This window comes from Salmo salar, chromosome ssa06, assembly GCF_905237065.1.
Source record: "Salmo salar chromosome ssa06, Ssal_v3.1, whole genome shotgun sequence".
Taxonomy (NCBI): domain Eukaryota; kingdom Metazoa; phylum Chordata; class Actinopteri; order Salmoniformes; family Salmonidae; genus Salmo; species Salmo salar.
In genome coordinates this window covers 61,421,637-61,442,654 of record NC_059447.1, presented here as the reverse complement: position 1 = coordinate 61,442,654, position 21,018 = coordinate 61,421,637, and the positions used below count along the sequence as shown (strand labels likewise).

General features: G+C 42.4%; 1 protein-coding gene across 1 annotated transcript; it reads right to left on the bottom strand.

The window, feature by feature from the left end:
• Positions 1 to 5,723: 5,723 nt before the first annotated feature.
• On the bottom strand, positions 5,724 to 10,870 carry hddc2 (HD domain containing 2). The gene is made up of 6 exons (XM_014205108.1): positions 10,759 to 10,870; positions 10,474 to 10,595; positions 10,174 to 10,276; positions 10,003 to 10,071; positions 6,365 to 6,503; positions 5,724 to 6,252 (listed from the first exon to the last, which is right to left on the bottom strand). Exons 1-6 carry the CDS (start codon positions 10,828 to 10,830, stop codon positions 6,119 to 6,121), a joined length of 639 nt encoding a protein of 212 aa, XP_014060583.1. The 5' UTR covers positions 10,831 to 10,870; the 3' UTR covers positions 5,724 to 6,118.
• Positions 10,871 to 21,018: the final 10,148 nt, after the last annotated feature.

Below are 21,018 nucleotides of genomic sequence, written 5' to 3'. Positions count from 1 at the left end.
AAACTTTACAGTTGACACCTTACTACCGCCACACCGGCGATCACGAGTCATGATGGCAGTCAAATTCCATGTGACCATTTAGTCACGGTAATTAGGCTTCTCCAAGCTCTGATGGTCATTAGTAGCCCACCAAACATGCTAACTGCCAGCACTCTATTGTCACTCTAATCACTCTGACATCAATGCAAAGTTAATCCAAAATCAAATAAAACCCTTCATGAGAGCCCATGAACTCATGTTGCGTAACATTTCAAATCAAAGTTTATTTGTCACGTGCTCCAAATACAACAGGTGTTTCACCTTACAGTGAAATGCTTACTTACAAGCCCTAACCAACAGTGCAATTTTTAAGTAAAAAATAGGTATTAGGTGAACAATAGATAAGTAAGGAAATAAAACACAACAGTAAAAAGACAGTGAATAATAACAGTAGTGAGGCTATATACAGGCACCGGTTAGTCGGGCTAACTGAGGTAGTATGTACATGTAGGACTATGCATCATGATAAACAGAGAGTAGCAGTAACGTAAAAGAGAGGTTGGCTGGTGATGGGTGGCGGGACACAATGCAGATAGTTTGGGTAGCCAATGTGTGGGGGCACCGGTTGTCGGGCTAATTGAGGTATTATGTAGATGAATGTATAGTTAAAGGGACTATGCATATATGGTAAACAGAGAGTAGCAGCAGTGTAGAGGGTTTGGGTGGGGGACACACAATGCAAATAGTCAGTGTAGCCATTTGATTAGATGTTCAGGAGTCTTATGGCTTGGGGGTAAAAGGTGTTGAGAAGCCTTTTGGTCCTAGACTTGGTGCTCCGGTACTTCTTGCCATGCAGTAGCAGAGAGAACAGTCTATGACTGGGGTGAGTGGGGTCTTTGACAATTTGTAGGGCCGTCCTTCCGCCGAGCAGTTGCCATACCGGGCAGTGATGCGACCAGTCAGGATGCTCTCGATGTTGCAGCTGTAGAACCTTTTGAGGATCTGAGGACCCATGCCAAATCTTTTTAGTTTCCTGAGAGGGAATAGGCTTTGTCGTGCCCTCTTTACAACTGTCTTGGTGTGTTTGGACCATTCTAGTTTGTTGGTGATGTGGACACCGAGGAACTTGAAGCTTTCAACCTGCTCCACTACAGCCCTGTCGATGAGAATGGGGGCGTGCTTGGTCCTCCTTTTCCTGTAGTCCACAATCATCTCCTTGTCTTTGTTACGTTGAGGGATGGGTTGTTATTCTGGCACCCCCTGGCCAGGTTTCTGACCTCCTCCCTATAGGCTGTCTCGTCGTTGTCGGTGATCAGGCCTACCACTGTTGTGTCCTCTGCAAACTTAATGATGGTGTTGGAGTCGTACCTGGCCACGCAGTCGTGGGTGAACGAGGAGTACAGGAGGGGACTGAGCACGCACCCCTGAGGGGCTCCAGTGTTGAGCATCAGCGTGGCAGATGTGTTGCTACCTACCCGGCCCATCAGGAAGTCTAGGATCCAGTTGCAGAGGGAGGTGTTTAGTCCCAGAATCCTTAGCTTAGTGATGAGCTTTGAGCGTACTATGGTGTTGAATGCTGAGCTGTAGTCAATGAATAGCATTCTCACGTAGGTGTTCCTTTTGTCCAGGTGGGAAAGGGCGGTATGCAAATTGGAGTAGGTCTAGGGTTTCTGGTATAATGGTGTTGATGTGAGTATGACCAGCCTTTTAAAGCACTTCATGGCTACGGACGTGAGTGCTACAGGTCTGTAGTCATTTAGGCAGGTTGCCTTAGTGTTCTTAGGCACAGGACTCTTGGTGGTCTGCTTGAAACATGTTGGTATTACAGACTCAATCAGGGACATGTTGAAAATGTCAGTGAAGACACCTGCCAGTTGGTCAACACATGCCCGGAGGACACGTCCTGGTAATCCATCTGGCCCCGCGGACTTGTGAATGTTGACATGTTTAAAGGTCTTACTCACGTCGGCTACGGAGAGCATGATCACACAGTCATTCGTAACCGCTGATGCCCTCATGCATGCTTCAGTGTTACTTGCCTCGAAGAGAGCATAGAAGTGATTTAGCTCATCTGGTAGGCTCGTGTCACTGGGCAGCTCGCAGCTGTGCTTCCCTTTGTAGTCTGTAATAGTTTGCAAGCCATGCCACGTAAGACGAGCGCCAGAGCCGGTGTAGTACGATTCAATCTTAGCCCTGTATTGACGCTTTGCCTGTTTGATGGTTCATCGGAGGGCATAGCATTATTTCTTATAAGCTTCCAGGTTAGAGTCCCGCTCCTTGAAAGCGGCAGCTCTACCCTTTAGCTCAGTGCGAATGTTGCCTGCAATCCATGACTTCTGGTTGGGGTATGTACGTACAGTCACTGTGGGGGGGATGTCCTCGATGCACTTATTGATAAAGCCAGTGATTGATGTGGTGTACTCCTCAATGCAATCGGAAGAATCCCGGAACATGTTCCAGTCTGTGATAGCAAAACAGTCCAGTTGTTTAGCATCTGCTTCATCTGACCACTTTTTTATAGACGGAGTCACTGGTGCTTCCTGCTTTCATTTTTGCTAGTAAGCAGGAATCAGGAGGATAGAATTGTGGTCAGATTTACCAAATGGAGGGTGAGGGAGAGCTTTGTACGCATCTCTGTGTGTGGATTACAGGTGATCTAGAATTTTCTTACCTCTGGTTATACATTTAACATGTTGATAGAAATTAGGTAAAACTGATTTAAGTTTCCCTGCATTAAAGTCCCCGGCCACTAGGAGCGCCGCCTCTGGGTGAGCGGTTTCCTGTTTGCTTATTTCCTTATACAGCTGACTGAGTGTGGTCTTAGTGCCAGCGTCCGTCTGTGGTGGTAAATAAACAGCCACAAAAGTATAGATGAAAACACTATTGGCAAATAGTGTGGTCTACAGTTTATCATAAGATACTCTACTTCAGGCGAGCAAAATCTAGAGACTTCGTTCGATTTCATGCACCAGCTGTTGTTTACAAATATACACAGACCGCTCCCCCTCGTCTTGCTGTTCCCTCTAGCCGGTGCAGCGTATATCCTGCTAGCTGAATATCCATGTCATCATTCAGCCATGATTCCGTGAAACATAAAACACTTAATGAGAGCCCATGAGCTCATGTTGCGCAACATTTCTATAGGCTATGCAATTGCATGAGAAAACAAAGTGATGATCTCTATTAAAAAGAGGAGGATCCCATCAGCTTTCTATAGGCTAGGCCAACTATATTTATTTCTCAACTTTCCTAATATTAGGCACATTGCTTCTCTTTACAACAGGATGGCATGAAAATGAACCATGGGAATAGCGTCCTCCATTCGCGATGTAAGTGCATAGATGACATGTATTTTTTTCCCATGCCCCTGTTTCGAGACAGGTGCATGATAATGGTCCATTCTAAATCAAAACAAATTTCACACATATATTATTTAGTATATGTAAAGACAAGATTTAATCAAGAATAGTCTGTAGGGTAACAATATTAGGCTATCACTTGTGGATGATATATTTGCAGCTGGGAAATTCGAGGCAAATTGTGAATGAGAGACTGGTGAAGTCTGTGCAGCTTGCACAAAAACAAAGCAGAGCTCATGCCTTTCATGCAACATTTTTCAAATCCTCATTAGTCGCATCATGCAGCCTTAGAATGTATTAAAAATCCAAAATATAATCCAACGTTTGTATCACAACTAAAGTGCCCGAATAACTTCTTAAAATTAAGCACATTAATCCGCTTTACAGCTGGTGTAGAGCCTAACTGGCATACATATGCAGCGTGTGAGTTTCAAGTTTGGAGAAGACAACTTTCACCATAAAAATGCACCTTTATAATAAAAGCATTACATGCATAGTCACATTTGCAGTCACTTTTGAGAATGATGTTTTCCTGCTAATGGAACATTCACACTTATAGCCTACTGCTGTGTGCGCATTTCTGGGCATGTAATGTGAAGAAATAGCCTAATAGTTTATCAACATTTTAAGCTAAACTTTGTGATTTGTTGCATCAGCCTCATTACTTAAAAAACATTTTTTGATGCCAGAGGTTGTATTAATATGAGATCTATCGCATCCCACAACTGTCCCAGACTATGTTTGGAATATTTATTTCTCACACAGAATAGAACAAATCAACTTTTGTACTATGGGGGATAGTAGATTGACAGGCTAGTGCTTTTGCTGTTCGTTAGGCCTACTCATCTTGTTGGCTGACGAAAAGTCAATGTGGACAGTTCTTCCAATATCTTCAATATATTCCTTGGAATTGGATAGGGACTCGCTCAGTTGCCTCCCCGATGTGTCTGTCTTCACTTGTAGCTGTGAGAAAGACCCAATCATGTGACAGAGAGCCATAAAATTCGAGGCATTATCGATTGCTTGTCAAGAGACTGATGAAGTGTGTAAAGCCTGTGCAAAAAAATAAAGCAGAGCTCATGCTTTTCATGCAACTTTTTTAAAATCATCATTAGTCTCATCATGCAGCCTTACACGGAACCCAAACTGGCTGCGCGCGTGCGCCATCGTGCGCCATCATGCATACATTTATTTTGTCCCCCTACACCAAACGTGATCACGACACGCAGGTTAAAATATCAAAACAAACTCTGAACCAATAACATTAATTTGGGGACAGGTCAAAAAGCATTAAACATTTATGGCAATTTAGCTAGTTAGCTTGCACTTGCTAGCTAATTTGTCCTATTTAGCTAGCTTGCTGTTGCTAGCTAATTTGTCCTGGGATATAAACATTAGGTTATTATTTTACCTGAAATGCACAAGGTCCTCTACTCCACCAACATCTAATCAAATGGCTACCCAGGCTATTTGCATTGCCCACTCCCCCACCCCACCCCCTCTTTTGATTCCGATGTTACTCTCTGTTATTATCTATGCATAGTCACTTTAATAACTAACTGGTGCCCCCGCACATTGACTCTGTACCGGTAGCCCCTGTATATAGTCTCGCTATTGTTATTTTACTGCTGCTCTTTAATGACTTGTTCCTTTTATTTCTTATTCTTTTTTTTAAACAGCATTGTTGGTTAGGGGCTTGTAAGTAAGCATTTCACCTGTTGTATTCAGTGCATGTGACTAATAAAATGTAATTACAACAGTTCTTGTGCTGACGTTGCTTCCAGGCAGTTTGGAACTCAGTAGTGTTGGAACCGAGTAGAGACGATTTTTATGCGCTATGCGCTTCAGCACTCGCCGGTCCCGTTCTGTGAGCTTGTGTGGCCTACCACTTCACGGCTGAGCCGTTGTTGCTCCTAGATGGTTCCACTTCACATTAACAGCACTTACAGTTGACCGGGGCAGCTCTAGCAGGGCAGAAATTTGACAAACTGACTGGTTGGAAAGGTGGCATCCATTGACGGTGCCACGTTGAAAGTCACTGAGCTCTTCAGTAAGGCCATTCTACTGCCAATGTTTTTCCTATGGAGATTGCATGGCTGTGTGCTCAATGTTATACACCTGTCAGCAACGGGTGTGGCTGAAATAGCCAAATCCACTAATTTGAAGGGATGTCCACATACTTTTGTATATATAGTGTATCTATATATTGCAGGCAGGCCTACATTATTTTAGCCATGCTTTAGAGGTGCATAAAACCACCCAGTGTCTAGACTGACCATTGCGATAGGTTTGGTAAAATAGAGCCCAAGGTATTTGCAGTTTCTATTGATTAGAACATGTAGGCCTATGGGAATTCTCTCAAAGAAATAATGTTGTAGTCATAAGTAATAGTTATAACCAATGGTTTTAATGAAGCCTCACAGCTTAAGAGGTCAAACAACTCAAAACAAAAAAATATAGGTGCATCTTCTGATGCATCACAGGAATTGTACAGGCGAAGTATGTGCACATCCAGAAACGTTCATTATAAACAAATTACTTTCAAAGTCTTGTCCATCTATGTAAAATAAAATGAGCACTTTGGGAGTAAAACAGGGCACACATTTGTTTTCAAGGATAGCCCATCTTTTGCTAAATTATTCCACAACTCACCAACCAGAACCAGGTTTCCATGACAACATTCTACCACATCATGTCATGTGAGGATGAGTTAGAACAGTGGCTACTGCAACATCATTGACACAAGCTGAGTGTAGCATCATTCAGTGGAAATGTTGAAGTCAGGAGGAGTCTGTTCTTGGTTTCTTGGACTCTGAGCTCCCAGACGACCCATCGCCTCCAGCTGCCAAGTGACCAGCTCTCTCTTCATTTAGATTCTTCACAAACTGGATTACCTCTGGGTGGTGGAATCGGCCTGAGGTGGATGGAGATAAAAAAATAAAAAAAGATAATTACACCACCTTTATATAGCCCATAGAGCCGATCATCAGCCCTAACTACCAGGTTAAATGAGAGATAGTACCTACCTTGTGTGGAATCAAAGAACTCCTGTAGCCTGCCTGGTTTCCCCTCCAGCTCCTCGTACTCATGGGCCTGCAGAATCATCTCTAGCAGGTCAAACTCTTTCACCAGCTTAGCCTCAGCGCTCGTCTGGCTCTCGTACTCCTGGGGACACACAGTGTGGGAGGGGTTTGAGCAGTGGTTTAATTGAGCTGGAGCTTCCCGGAGCTGCGCTCCTGCACCTTCAGTTAAAGAGAAAAGTAGGATAAAAAGTAGAATCATAAAAGTAGGATAAACCAAGGTTCGGATTATGCCAATTAGGGTAAGGGTTATGGAAGCTAGGGTTAGGCAAGCACCTGAATTGGGGAGGACGGATTCACGTTAATGGCTGGTGCGGAATGAGTGGAATGGTATCAAATACATCAAACACATGTTTTCGATGTGTTTGATGCCATTCCATTTACTCCGTTCCAGCCATTATTATGAGCCGTCCTCCCCTCAGCAGCCTCCACTGTAGGGAAGCTAGGGTTAGGGTTAGAGTTGTGGTTGAAGGTTAGGGTTGAGCCAGGTTGTGGACATGAAGCTAGGGTTAAAGTGGAACTGACAGCGTTTTAACTACTTTGCAGATATGAAACAAACAGACAATCATAATATCATTCAAATATATCAAATTCCCGGGTTTATGCTACAAAACCAAGTTTATAAGAGGTTTTACAAATAGGCTCTATTTTACTCAAAATTCCATGACGGACACTAAGGCATTGTTGTCAGAATAGATTGATGCAGTTCAATGCATGATTAATATAATTCATAAACTATCAAAATAAAGTCGCACACTGAATATATAAACTCCCAGCAATTGAATGGGTATTTACCAACGTTTCGGAATCACTGTGGCATCACTGATGCGGAAACGTTGGTAAATACCCATTCAATTGCTGGGAGTTTATATATTCAGTGTGCGACTTTCTTTATTTTGATAGTTTATAGTTTATTCGCCATTAGTCAGCATCTCCACACAAACAAATGTTTCTGGGTGTGCGCCAGCTCATGTTTTTTGATTTATATAATTCACCAATACATTTCTTGGTAGTCCAAAAAATATTGCTATCAGGTTGTAAATCACAGCTGGCCTAACGTAGAACATTTTTTGCTGCCTCCACCCATTCGGGAAGCACTGTTTCAGTTTCAAAGGCTGGGAATTTTACTAAAATCAAACTAGCAAGGACAATGATCAAGTCATGTGTTTGGAGGAGTGAGTGAGTAACTGACTTTTTCCCCTCATATATTTTTTTGGTGTCATTTGGTTAGCTAGAAAAAAAAAGTGAATCGCTTTGCTAGCTAGCTATGCTGAACTTGAACGACTGTTATCAAGTTAGCATTTCTCTTGCGTTCGTAAATTCACTCTGGCCATCTAATCCAATTTCATCTGAGTGTGCCAGAATAACTGATGAATTTACAAATGCGCAACACCAACTGAATATGACCGGTGTCAGTAAACGTAGGCAAAAAAGGTAACAGTCACGAACGCTCTTGATAACATGTAAACAGCCTAACCAGCTCTGCTAGGGCGAGTAAATGGTCACAGAGGTGTTTTCTCATTTGTGTCTGGAAGTAGTTAGCAAGCTAGCCAGTTAGCTTGGGTGCTTGACTGCTGTTGTGATTGCCAACAAGGGGTTTGCCACCAAGTACTAAGTCATGTTTTGCAGAGGGGGTCAAATACTTACTTCCCTCATTAAAATGCAAATCAATTTATAAAATTTTTGACATGCGTTTTTCTGGATTTTTTAGTTGTTATTCTGTCTCTCACTTTTCAAATAAACCTACCATTAAAATTATAGACGGATCATTTCTTTGTCAGTGGGCAAACATACAAAATCAGCAGGGGATCAAATACTTTTTTCCCCTCACTGTATATTTATTGCTATAGAATTTTCACAAATGTCTTCGTATACGTCATTTCCAAACATTGAGCTGACAAGGTAAAAATCTGCCGTTCTGCCCCTGAGCAGGGCAGTTAACCCACTGTTCCCCGGGCTCCAAAGACGTGGATGTCAATTAAGGCAGCCCCTCCCCGCACCTCTCTGAATCAGAGGGGTTGGGTTAAATGCGGAAGACACATTTCAGTTGAATACATTCAGTTGGACAACTGATTAGGTATCCACCCCCTTTCCCTTTCTAAGAATTTATGAAAATGTGGAAATGACCATATCTAAGTGCTCGCTTGTCAGAAAAAAAAGATAAGAAAAAGAGTAATATTTTTCCTGGGGGTGTATATGAACACATTTTAATAAGATTTCATGTTGATGGGCCTCCCGAGTAGCGCAGCGGTCTAAGGCACTGCATCTCAGTGCTTGAGGCGTCACTACAAACCTGTGTTCGTTCCCAGGCTGTTCAACCGGCCGTAACCGGAAGTCCCATAGGGTGGCACACAATTGGCCCAGCGTCGTCTGGGTTAGGGGAGGATTTGGTCGGTGGGGCTTAACTTGGCTGATCGCGCTCTAGCGACTCCTTGTGCCGGGCTGGGCACCTGCAGGCTGACTTCGGTCATCAGTTGAACGGTGTTTCCTCCAACACATTGGTGTGGCTGGCTTCCGGGTTAAGCGGGCGTGTGTTAAGAAGCGCGGTTTGGCGGGTCATGTATCGGAGGACACATGACTCGACCTTTGCCTCTCCAAAGCACGTTGGGGAGTTGCAGCGATGAGACAAGATCGTTATTGGATTGCAATTGGATATCACGAAATTGGGGAGAAAAAAGGGGTAAAATACCCCCCAATTTTTTTTAAAAAACAAAACCCCCCAAAATATGATTGCATGTTGCTAAAATGCTGTCAGTTCCACTTTAAGGTTAGGGTAACCTTGTCCCCAGGCTATTGCGCTTATAAGCCTGGGTTATCAACAATTCAACGGCCTTAGTGGGAGTGACGATAGAATTCTGTGGGCGTGACCTACTGAGAAAAATGTTGGTCATCATTTAATTTTAGTGAATCACATGTCTCCAAGGCGGAATGTAAACTGAGGTGCACAAGACACGTACAAGGAAGGGTTAGGAGGAAGGTGTTGTGGGAGATGATTGCGCCAATGCCTATGCACCGGGAGATTCTCATAGCTCTCTGTATTTACTAATGATAACGAAGGCCAAGTTCGATGCGTTAGTCCACCAGACTATTTGCGCATAAGTGTCTGGGAACGAGATTAGCGTAAGGGTTGTGGTTGAGGCTAGGGTTAGGGTTGAGCCGGGGTCTGGACATGAAGGTATAACTTAGAAAAAAAGGTTCCAAAAGGATTCTTCAGCTGTCCCATTGGAGAACCCTTTTTTGGTTCCTGATAGAACCGTTTTGGGTTCCATATAGAACTCTCTGTGGAAAGGGTTCTACATGGAACCCAAAACGGTTCTACCTGGAACCAAAAATGGTTCTTCAAAGGGTTCGCCTATGGTGACAGCCGAAGAACCGTTTTAGGTTCTAGGGTTGCGCTGGGGTGTGGACATGAAGGTAGGGGTAGGATTTGGGTTGAGGCTAGCATTAGGGCTGTGGAGGGATAGCGCTCCACCACCTCAAATGACCAATTTAACCGCTGGTTGATTGGAGAAATGAGAAGAAACAAACACATACTACAGGCACATAAAGGTGATGGAGCAAAGTGGAAAACAGCTGTGACTGACCTCCCAGAGTTCATAGATCTCTTTCCTCAAGCCCTCCTGGAGAAGACCAGTGAGGTGCCTCATTGCTTCCTGAGAAAGGACAGATTGTCATTGGCTGATATTTCTGAGGAATTTACAAATCTACAATATCCTACATTTTGACACCATGGAAGGTTTGTAAGAATAACCTACCTCTTCCCTTTTGTGTTTCTCTGCTTTACTAACGTTGTCTGCAGGTGTAATATCACCCACAATGCATTCTGCCATGTCATGAACCAAGGCCAACTTCATGCACCTACGAGAGAAATGTAGGTAATTCATTACAAAAATGATTCCATAAAGACCTGAATCAAATATAATACTTCATTATAGGCTTTACCTAGTAATTAAGCATGAAAAAGTCAAATAAAGTAATGCAACGTTTATAACAAATTATATTACAGCTGCGATGTTTGAAGTTTGAACATGATCTAGTGTACAGACCAACTTTACCTGTCTTTATTGACGTTGTGATCTGCTATCGTCAGAGCCATCATGGACATTCTGTACATGTGGTCAGACACACTCTCCGGCTGTTTCACGTTCCTGTACACCCAGCCCGTCCGTGGCACGCGCTGCAGGATGGAGGTAAAGAAATTGTTGACAAAAAGCAGCCATAAAAAAAGGTAGGGTTAATAATACTATTCATTGACGTCATGTAAACAAACATGGGTTGAAATTGTGCTTTATCACATGAATAGTGTCGTTAAATAAACCTTAACGTAATCAATGGCTTACTTTCAGTTGCCCAATAAGTTTCATAAATTGCAACATATTTTTCATGCTGTCGGAGTTTATGGAGGCGGCCATTTGTATCTTGTCGAACCGGTAGTAAATAAAAGCATGGCCAGAAATGTGTGCAATGCTCAAATTCTGCCAATAGATGGCATCATAAACAAGGCAATGCACAAACCATGAACCCAGCACTGGCAGAACTGGTGTCTTATTAAGCCTAGTATACAAGTTGACATTAGGTATAGATTGTTTATTTGAAAATTAATTAGATTTCTAACACATAAAAGGCATAATGCATCATGCCATTTGCACACACTGTATATAGACTTTTTTTTCTATTGTGTTATTGACTGTACGCTTGTTTATTCCATGTGTAACTCTGTTGTTGTTTCTGTCGCACTGCTTTGCTTTATCTTGGCCAGGTCGCAGTTGTAAATGAGAACTTGTTCTCAACTAGCTTACCTGGTTAAATAAAGGTGAAAAAAAATAATAATAACGTTTTTTAAATGTTAACAAAGTGATTTTTATAAGCAATATAATGCCCCCCATATGATACATTACAATTTGACTATTTTAAGCTGTAAATTGAAGGTCCAATAGAGCCCCATGGTGGAGGTGTCATAATACCCATAAACCGTATGGCTGTCAAACAAGGAAATGGTTCCAATCGTTTTTCCACTATTCATTTTTCCTATAGGGGATTTTAGAAGCACTTAAAATAAGGGCTGTGATTCGTGTAGGCTTACCCTGGGAGTGACATTTCTATAACCATGTAAATTTCTCTCGAACAAAGTGACTTTATTTATAATATTCGTCTCTATTTACTCTGAGATTCGAAAATGCTAATTAACATCAAAGTAGACATCATGCAAAACTACAAATCCCTGCAAGCTCCTGCACATCATCTCTAGCTGACACCTTTGCTAACAGGTATTGTGTCAATTTAAAATGTTCTCAAGACAGTTAACAGAATTGTCAATTTAAAGAAATGTAGCCAATTTATTAATTGCTACATTTAGCTCAATCCAGAGATTCTTACATTTGCCTCGCTTCGGCAGTCTCGTCCAGATCATCATGGCACTTGTAGTTCTTTATGATAGCCACATTAGCAGCTAATTAGCATTTCGTTTTTGTGGGGTAAATACAAATATATTGCTATTGTCCTAGAGAGATTTACACGGTTCTCAAAACGTCCTGCCAGGGTAAACCTAGATGAAACAGCCCTTATTTGAAGTGTTTCGAAAATCCCCTATGGGACAAACGATTGGAATCATTTCCGTTTGACAGCCATACGTTTTATGGGTATTATGACACCTCCACACCTTCAATTTACAGCGTAAAAGAGTCCAATTGTAATGTATCCTTTGGGGGGGGGGGGGCATTCTATTGCTCATAAAAATCACTTTGTTAACATTTAAAAAATGTGTTATTCTGCTTTTTATATGTTAGAAATGTAATTAATTTCCCACTAGGTTTTATGGGTATTATGACTCCTACGGTGGTACTCTATGCAGCTGTTTTTATCTCAATATCAAATCATTTCTGGGTAACAATTAAGTACCTTCATATGATTTTCTTTCTCTACATAAAATGGTCAAAAATCAGCAACATTTTATTCTTAGCTGTTATTGGCAGAGAAGTTTGAAACTCTCTTTCTTATGGTCTATTAACTAATTTACCGCATGGTGATGTCATCAGGCAGGCCAAAACTCCATCTTTTCAAACAGCTCTTACACTAAAAGGGCATTATTATCATTTTCACAATTTCACATAATGTGGAAATATATATAAAACAGAGAAAAATCATGTTTTGGACTACACTGGCCCATTAAGTTTGGCTTAATGCCCAGGAAATGAATCTTCTAAACAATATATCAGGAATCTCTCTCATGTTAGAAAAATGCCTTTAACTTTGCATTATGACGTCTGACCTATACACATAGTTTCCCCAAATGTGTAATAACTAAGCGCATGAGAAACAAAGTTTCTAAAGGAATTATCTGTTTGATAGAGTCAGATTCATTTTGTAGAAATTACCGATAGTGTGTTCATAATTTCAAAATATTTACAAAGTGTAGAGTATTTTGACTGTCCTTCTGTAGCTGCTAAATTCGTTTCCCCTGTGTCTTTAGAAGTTGTGGCCTTGGCACGTATGATGAGGCATACAATGTGTCTGTTACAGGAACATTAGGATTCCAGTCACATTACATCACTGGCTTCTTATTCCAAACCAAACATCAAGACATTACATATCAGAGCTACAAAGAGAGAAGGGGGAGACAGGTGAGATATCTGTTGGGATATTGTGATTTTTGTGTTCAAAATTGTTGCCAAATATTTAACCCACGACACTTGGACATAGAATACCCCACAAAATGTCGCCATCCCTAAGTTGTGCCTCTCAGGATCTTTACAACCAAGCAGCTGTGAGCCTATATTTCATCATGATGATGGCAAAGGATATGGGTCTTTTCCTCCCTTCTGGGTTGTAATGCTATATCCAGGGTGTGTGTGTCCTGTCAGGGAGACACGGACAGTCTCATTTCCTCATTTACCTGTGCCACCACACTTCCTCCCCACACGGTTTCCTCCAGGCAGACACTCTATTTGGGGGCATGGTAGACAATACAGACCCAGCCTGGAAGGGGCTCTCTCTGGGGCACGACTGAGGGTCAAATGGGTTTAATGGATGATGTGACCGTCAACGTCAGCTTTTATGTGGATTGTAGAGCAGCAGTAATTGATGTATCAGACAACTCTGTTTCTCTTGTATAGTAATGACTATGTTTGAAATGATAGACTATAGTCAGCTCATATCTGTAATTGTTCCCAACATTGGAATGAGCCTGAGAAATAATGCTTAAAAAGTTTTCATGGTCATTAGCCCCTAAGCAGACTATTTTGTTCACCTTTCTGAGTCATTACCGTTGGATTTCTAAGCTGCTGACAGAGTGCCATTTGTTCCCCCTGAGTGTGGTTTCATCTTCAAGATGGAACAAGTTCCCAGGTCAGACAAAACCCTTCTCAGTGAAATCATTCAAACATTGCCTGCATTCCTGTTAGTCAAGAAGCCGTACATCTGCCTAGAGTTTTGCTAAGAATCTCATAAACCAACGGGTGGATGTTTCCAATTGACCCCAGGGTATGTAGAGAAAGACTACCTTCACAGGTCAATGTGACGACTGTCAGACAAGAACAACATCCACGCTGATCAGGTTGTCAAAACAATGATAGCTGCTGCACTCCTCCCTTTATTTACAGGAAACAAGGATTTCCTTCCTCCCATCCATTCTCTACTCTGTGGGATAGAAAATAGACCCAGCCAGTTGACCAGAGGGACAGCAAGGCTAGCTACAGACTGCTTATCTCTTAATGCGTTGTCCCATCCTCTATTTTGAGCTTTTTGGCTGTGTTACGGTTTGGGGCTTTTAAGACATCCTCCTAACCTTTGACTCCTCAGTTTGACCCTAGTGGCTCTAAATTTAGGACCTGACACTAATAATGGTCTGGGAAATCTTTTGGGGGATTTTGCAGATCTCTTGTTAGCTCTCTGAGAATCCTCTCGGTGAGAGTGGTGGTGACATAGAGGCTGTCTGGACGTTGGGACACAGCAGACTAGTTTCTCGTGAGAATGCCGTACCGCCTTGCGTTTGGCGTGCGGGGGGGGTGTCTATGAAGAGCGCACGCGTGTGGTCTTCCGAGCGAGCATCACTCAGCTGGGCGTGTTGAAGACCACCGAGGACTTGCTCTCTGCACCAGGCTATTATTGTATCCCCCATGTCCTCCTCCCTGGCTGGCTACTCTGCTATCTATATCACTGCTTACTGATCCAGCCACTGTTGTTGAGTGACATAGTAAAGAGCAGGCCCCTAAACTCAGGGAGAAGACACAATTAGTAACACACTTCAGAGTTTCACAAATCTTTTTCCTATTTGATTTAGTTTATGATCGTGGCATTTTATTCATTTTATTTTGTGAGGAATTTCAGTACCAATTGGATCAACTTATATTTTAAATTTGTGTTTATTTATTTATTTTCTGTTCTCACAACCTAAAGGTGGTATTAAAGGTTGATTAAACCAGAGAATGTCAGAAATGCAGGTTGTGTCTGGTCTTGATCTATTGATGTGATATTTGGCATGTTAAGCATAGTTAGATATGCCTGACTAACAGGCTATAGACAAGACTTCTGGCCAGGAGGGCCTCATGAAGAATTCAATAAAGTAGTGTGCATCCTTTTAGCTTGGGTTACCTCGGCAACAGGTAATACATCCCAGGCCCTGGAATCCCCAAACTGCTCTTTCTGGGTGTCAGAACATGCTGTTTGCCAGAGCGCAGCTTCCTTCCAGTCAGCGACCAGCAACAACAACGCTGCTGTGGAAAACCATGATGGCAAATAGCATCACTTGCACTGCCTTGTCAGTTCTTTGTGTGGAGAGTCTGTCAGACAGAGGAGGGTTGTGTCCCTGCAGGCCATGTGAATGGGGAGAGGTTAGGGCCAGGGCAGGTGAAACATGAGACCCAGCAACACTGCTCACTGCACCTCAAAAGAGCAAAGCACTGCCTTGAAGTGAGCGACCTCGGGCCGGTCATAAACAGAGTTCACAGGGAAAGACGGGGAAATCTGTATTTTTCTGGGAGAGGAGAGGAGAAGAGGACTGACTGGGGGCTCACACATGGCTTTCCTCTCTTCTCTGTGAGAGGAGGAAGAAAGGGACATTGTAATTCATGGCTCCTCTCCTTTGATTTAGAGACTTTGAGAGGCTGAGTATGTTAGGCTCATTGAGGAGGCCCAAAGCACAGCTTAGTTCGCTTACGAAAAGAGGAGGGAGGTGGAACTTGCAATGTCCATAAAATGTTGTATTTATGCATTTGAGAATACATTGTTGGCAAATAAGGATAGATTTGTTATCAAAAAGTTATGATAACAGATACGTACAGTGCATTCGGAAAGTATTCAGACCCCTTGACTTTTTCCACATTTTGTTATATTACAGCCTTATTCTAAAATGGATTAAATCGTTTTTTCCCCCTCATCCATCTACACACAATACCCCATAATGACAAAGCAAAAACAGGTTTTTAGAATTGTTTTGTACATTTATTAAAAAAAAACTGAAATGTAACATTTACATAAGTATTCAGAGCCTTTACTCAGTACTTTGTCGAAGCAACTTTGGCAGTGATTACAGCCTCAAGTCTTCTTAGGTATGACGCTACAAGCTTGGCACAACTATATTTAGGGAGTTTCTTCCGTTCTTCTCTCCAGATCCTCTCAAGCTCTGTCAGGTTGGATGGGGAGTGTCGCTGCGCAGCTATTTTCAGGTCTCTCCAGAGATGTTCGATCGGGTTCAAGTCTGGGCGCTGGCTGGGCCACTCAAGGACATTCCCGAAGCCACTCCTGCGTTGTCTTGGCTGTGTGCTTAGGGTTGTTGTCCTGTTGGAAGGTGAACCTTCGCCCCAGTCTGAGGTCCTGAGCACTCTGAAGCAGGTTTTCATGAAGGATCTCTCTGTACTTAGCTCCGTTCATCTTTCCCTCAATCATGACTAGTCTCCCAGTAGCCACAGCATGATGCTGCCACCACCATGCTTCACCGTAGGGATGGTGCCAGGTTTCCTCCAGATGTGATACTTGGCATTCAGGCCAGAGTTCAATCTTGGTTTCATCAGATAATCTTGTTTCTCATGGTCTGAGAGTCTTTAGGTGCCTTTTGGCAAAATCATGTGCCTTTTAATGAGGATTGGCTCCCATCTGGCCACTCTACCATGAAGGCCTGATTGGTAGAGTGCTGCAGAGATGGTTGTCCTTCTGGAAGGTTCTCCCATCTCCACAGAGGAACTCTTGGAGCGCTGTCAGTGACCATCGGGTTCTTGGTCACCTCCCTGACCAAGACCCCTCTCCCCCGAATGCTCAGTTTGGCCAAGCGGTCAGCTCTATGAAGAGTCTTGGTGGTTCCAAACTTCTTCAACTGAAGAATGATGGAGGTGTTCTTGGGGACCTTCAATGATGCAGAAATGTTTTGGTACCCTTCCCAAGATCTGTGCCTCGACACAATCCTGTCTCGGACCTCTATGGACAATTCCTTCGACCTCATTGCTTGGTTTTTGCTCTGACATGTACTGTCAACTGTGGACCTTATATAGACAGGTGTGATCCTTTCCAAATCATGTCCAATCAATTGAATTTACCACAGGTGGACTCCAATCAAGTTGTAGAAACATCTCAAGGGTGATCAATGGAAACAGGATGCACCTGAGCTCAATTTCGAGTCTCATAGCAAAGGGTGTGAATACTTATTTTAAATAAGATATGTGTTTTTATTTTTTTTATAAACTGGCAAACATTTTTAAAAACCGGTTTTCGCTTTGTCATTATGGGGTATTGTGTGTAGATTGATGTTTATTTATTGATTTTTTTTAAGCAATTTTAGAATAAGGCTGTAACGTAACAAAATGTGGTAAAAGTCAAGGTGTCTGAATACTTTCCAAATACACTGTATATCTTTTTTTAACCCTGTATTTTCCAAGAAGGAGTATAGACATGTATAATCATCCATCAGAAACTGAAAACAAGTTGTTGTTTCTATCCAGGCGTCGTTAGGAGTTGTTATTCACTGGTAACTGAATGGGGAGAGTGATTGTTTTTAGATTTATTGGCGGTGTGACAGGACATTTAACCCTGCGTTTGGTCTTACGAGGCAGCCCTTTCAGCTGCTCTGTGGGGTGCGATGCGTCACAGTGGGCTGTGCCTGTGCCACTGAATACCTCGGAGGGAGCAACACCCACCCCAACACCATCACACCAATGGGCCTCAGAACAAAAGGATTTACGGAGTCTGTTTGTGGCATTTCAGTACAGTGTGATGGATGTTCTGTTTACAGCCGTTTCAATATGACTGTGACTTTTGTTGTTGATGTGTTGTTTTGAAACTTGTTGATTCTTATTTCTAATATTCTCATGTCTCTCTAAGCATATCCAGTGTTCTTTAATTTCAGAGGATTTATCCATTTTGAAATTGATACAAAATGCTAATTATTTGATGATGTGTACTGTATAAAACTTTACACCTGAATGTTGATGTTCAACTCTGAGGGCCAAAAACCCCCCACAAAGGTACGTAAAAACATAGGCTGGCCTGTCTGTAACTAACTCTACCTCTGTTGGCCGTGGGTGACCCACTTCTCAGCTCTGCGTCTCAGATAAAGGGACAGAGAGGGAGCCGAGCATAGCGCCAGGAGGCTTCTGCTCCCACGGCTCCAGCTCCACCAGATCACCCTGTTCCCATCACAGTGCCAGCCCTCTGGGTCGCTGAGAGAGAGCCCTTGCCACCCCTTGCCACCATGCCTCCTCCCAGGCTGCACACACAGAGCGCCACTGTCTGCCGTACGTACCCACGGCCTGCCTAGCTGGCTGACTGGCTGGCTGGCTACTGCCACCGGCCCCGTTGCGTAACAGGCTAATCTATCTGCTTGTACTGTTTTCTCTTGCTCTTTTTGTAGTTTTAAAAGAACAAAGCTGGTTGGGTAACATTTGAGAGATTGGAAAAAAGAAGGGGGACTCAGTGTGGGGACTATGGGTATTAGAGCTGGGACTGGACTGCCAGTCAGTCAGAGTAGCCTGGGAAAAGGAGCTGGAAGTCAGGGCGGGTGAAATCTCAGGTCATGACGATTTAGCCTACGAGCATGTGATGGTGTGTGCCCAATGGGCCGCTGCTGCCGGCGACTGCAACCTTTGAATCAGACAACGTCTGAAGTCTCTCTCTCACATTTGAACAGCAGCCTTCGATAACAAAGTGTGGAACAGCGCCGGAGCCCCCTGTGCAGACAACCTGAATGGGTATTCAGGGTCTATTATAGGGTCGCAGGGACAACTTTCATCTTTTCAAACTGTTGTGGCGTTCCATCTGTCACCATCAAAAGGAGCTCCTGCCGTGAGCCACAAAAACAAAACAACTAGCGTTAGCATTTCAGGATCACTGCTCAGGAGTTATGGCAGTGAAAGTCATAACATGTCCACCAAAAGCACGATTTAAAGATCACAAGTCACAGGCTTGTTATTTTTTCAAACCGTGCTAAATAGATGACCCCAGTTAATATCCACTGCTGAGGTGACAACGGTGTTGGAAGCAGGAGTTTTACCAAACTGGATCATTTAATAGTTGCAATCGAGGGAGAAGGGCCTTGGTCAACGTGATGACCAAGAACCTGATGGTCACTCTGACAGAGCTCTAAAGTTCCTCTGTGGAGATGGGAGAACCTTCCAGAAAGACAACCATCTTGTGTCAGAATTAGTACAGGAAATGACTGTTGCAAGTCATCACTGTCAATATGTTAATTATACTGAATATAAAACCATACATGCTATTTAAAGGATAAAGTCATGAGAAAGTCTTCCAGATAAGCATCTCTACAATATTTGTGAAAACGTTGTTGTCAGTGTGTCTACGTGCTCCAGCTTTTCCTTTGAATTCACCTAAATTAGGTCATTCAAATGATCAAGACTTATCTTAATTGATAACAAAGCTTTTCATTTGGGTGCACTGCTGTATACGTTATCGTTTCACAGTCTGTGGGTGTAACCACATTTATTTAATTAAATAAGAGATCAAATGGAAGTGGGAAAATTCCCCTTACATAACGATCATAACTCCACCAACTTGCTATTTAAAAACCCTGTGGGGACATCAAAGAAAGACAGGGTCGCTAAGTACATGATAGTCACATTTGGATTAGCGTAAAGATATTTCAAGAATTCGAGTTATGTGCCAGGTGATAGTTCACAGTCTTAGTCTGTAACTGTCTATATTTGCTCTGCTCAGAAACTAACTGTTGATGATAATGGACCTGACGTTCATTGTAACTGTATGATAAAGGACCACTGATGACATATAGTAACCAGGTATACTGCAGTAATCTCAGCAATGTTTGCTATGATAGGAAGCAGGCATGGAGATATAAGTGGGTGTCATAATTATACCATATTAGGAAAAACATTAAGCTTTATTTCATAAGCTGACATGCAGTCCCTCCAAAATACATGTGTATGATTTGTAACAGAGGTGGGACCAAGTCATTGTTTTGTAAGTCTCAAGTCTTAGCACTCAAGTCCCAAGTCAGGTCCCAAGTCAAGACAGGCAAGTCCGAGTCAAGTCTCAAGTCAAGACTGACAAGTATCAAGGCAAGTCTCAAGTACTAAACTTTGAGTTTCGAGTCCTAAAGTCATAATGTGCTCTTCACTAAATGTAATACCATTTTATATTTTTAGCAAGAGTAATATTGCAAGAGTGATTTTAAAAATATCTATATATTTATTACTTTCCAAATAAACGTTTTACACAATCGGGCGATGTAGGCTTGTACACAATCGGCCAACCTTAACACACACACACACACACTCTCTGTGTGGTTACAGTAGGCTAACGTATGTCAATGGTTTTAGGAACAGCAGTAACATCAGGCAGGATTTAGGCAATCTTGGGTGCAATGATCACGTTCCCGCACTGACTGACTGTGTGGAGGCTCATTGATTTAACGTTACGTTAGCCTACATGTTACACTAGCAAAGTTATACATTTTATAGCTGTCGGCTATATTAGCCACGACTTACCATTCTTTGTGCAGCTTCAAATGTCGAACAAAGTTGGAAATTGTTGCGCCTTCGTCTGTAATTTTCTTCCTGCATGTTTTGCAAGTTGCAATCTGTTTTTCGTCTTTATATCCAAAAATAATAATTTTGGGTATCATCTTTCCAAGGGCTCCATCTGAATTCACTCGCCGACGTGCCTCTGCACTGCCATGCACAACTTTTTCTCAGCTGGCACAATTTGATTGGCTGCTGTCCGATTCAAACTGTAATCCGTTAAATGAAGAGTTGATGCACTGCACACATTTTTTAATAGCATCATTTTTTATATTTGGGCTTGGGGAGGCTATCAAGTCAGGTCGGCCAAAAGGCTCAAGTCCAAGTCAAGTCACGAGTCATTGGTGTTAAAGTCAAAGTCGAGTTGCAAGTCATCATATTTGTGACGAGTCCACACCTCTGATTTGTAACACTTCAGTATAAATATTATTTTATGGATTGCTGGTTTAAAAATATTCATTCAAAATAATATGAAGATTTATCCTCATGGAAGGAATACTGATCTTTAGTATGATAGTTCTCAAAAATACAGTAAATCAGTTAGTTGTCTTCTTTATAACAGAAGAATTACAGTATGATGCATTGTCTATATTGTGGAAGCCAAACTCTCTATCTCTCACACAA

Coding starts and splice junctions, on each gene's coding strand:
- hddc2 (XM_014205108.1), bottom strand. CDS start 10,830: ATGGCCGCCTCCATAAACTCCGACAGCATGAAAAATATGTTGCAATTT. Junction 6,504..10,002: donor AGATCTATGAACTCTGGGAG/GTCAGTCACAGC, acceptor GTGTGTCCCCAG/GAGTACGAGAGCCAGACGAG. Junction 6,253..6,364: donor GTTCTTTGATTCCACACAAG/GTAGGTACTATC, acceptor CATCCACCTCAG/GCCGATTCCACCACCCAGAG.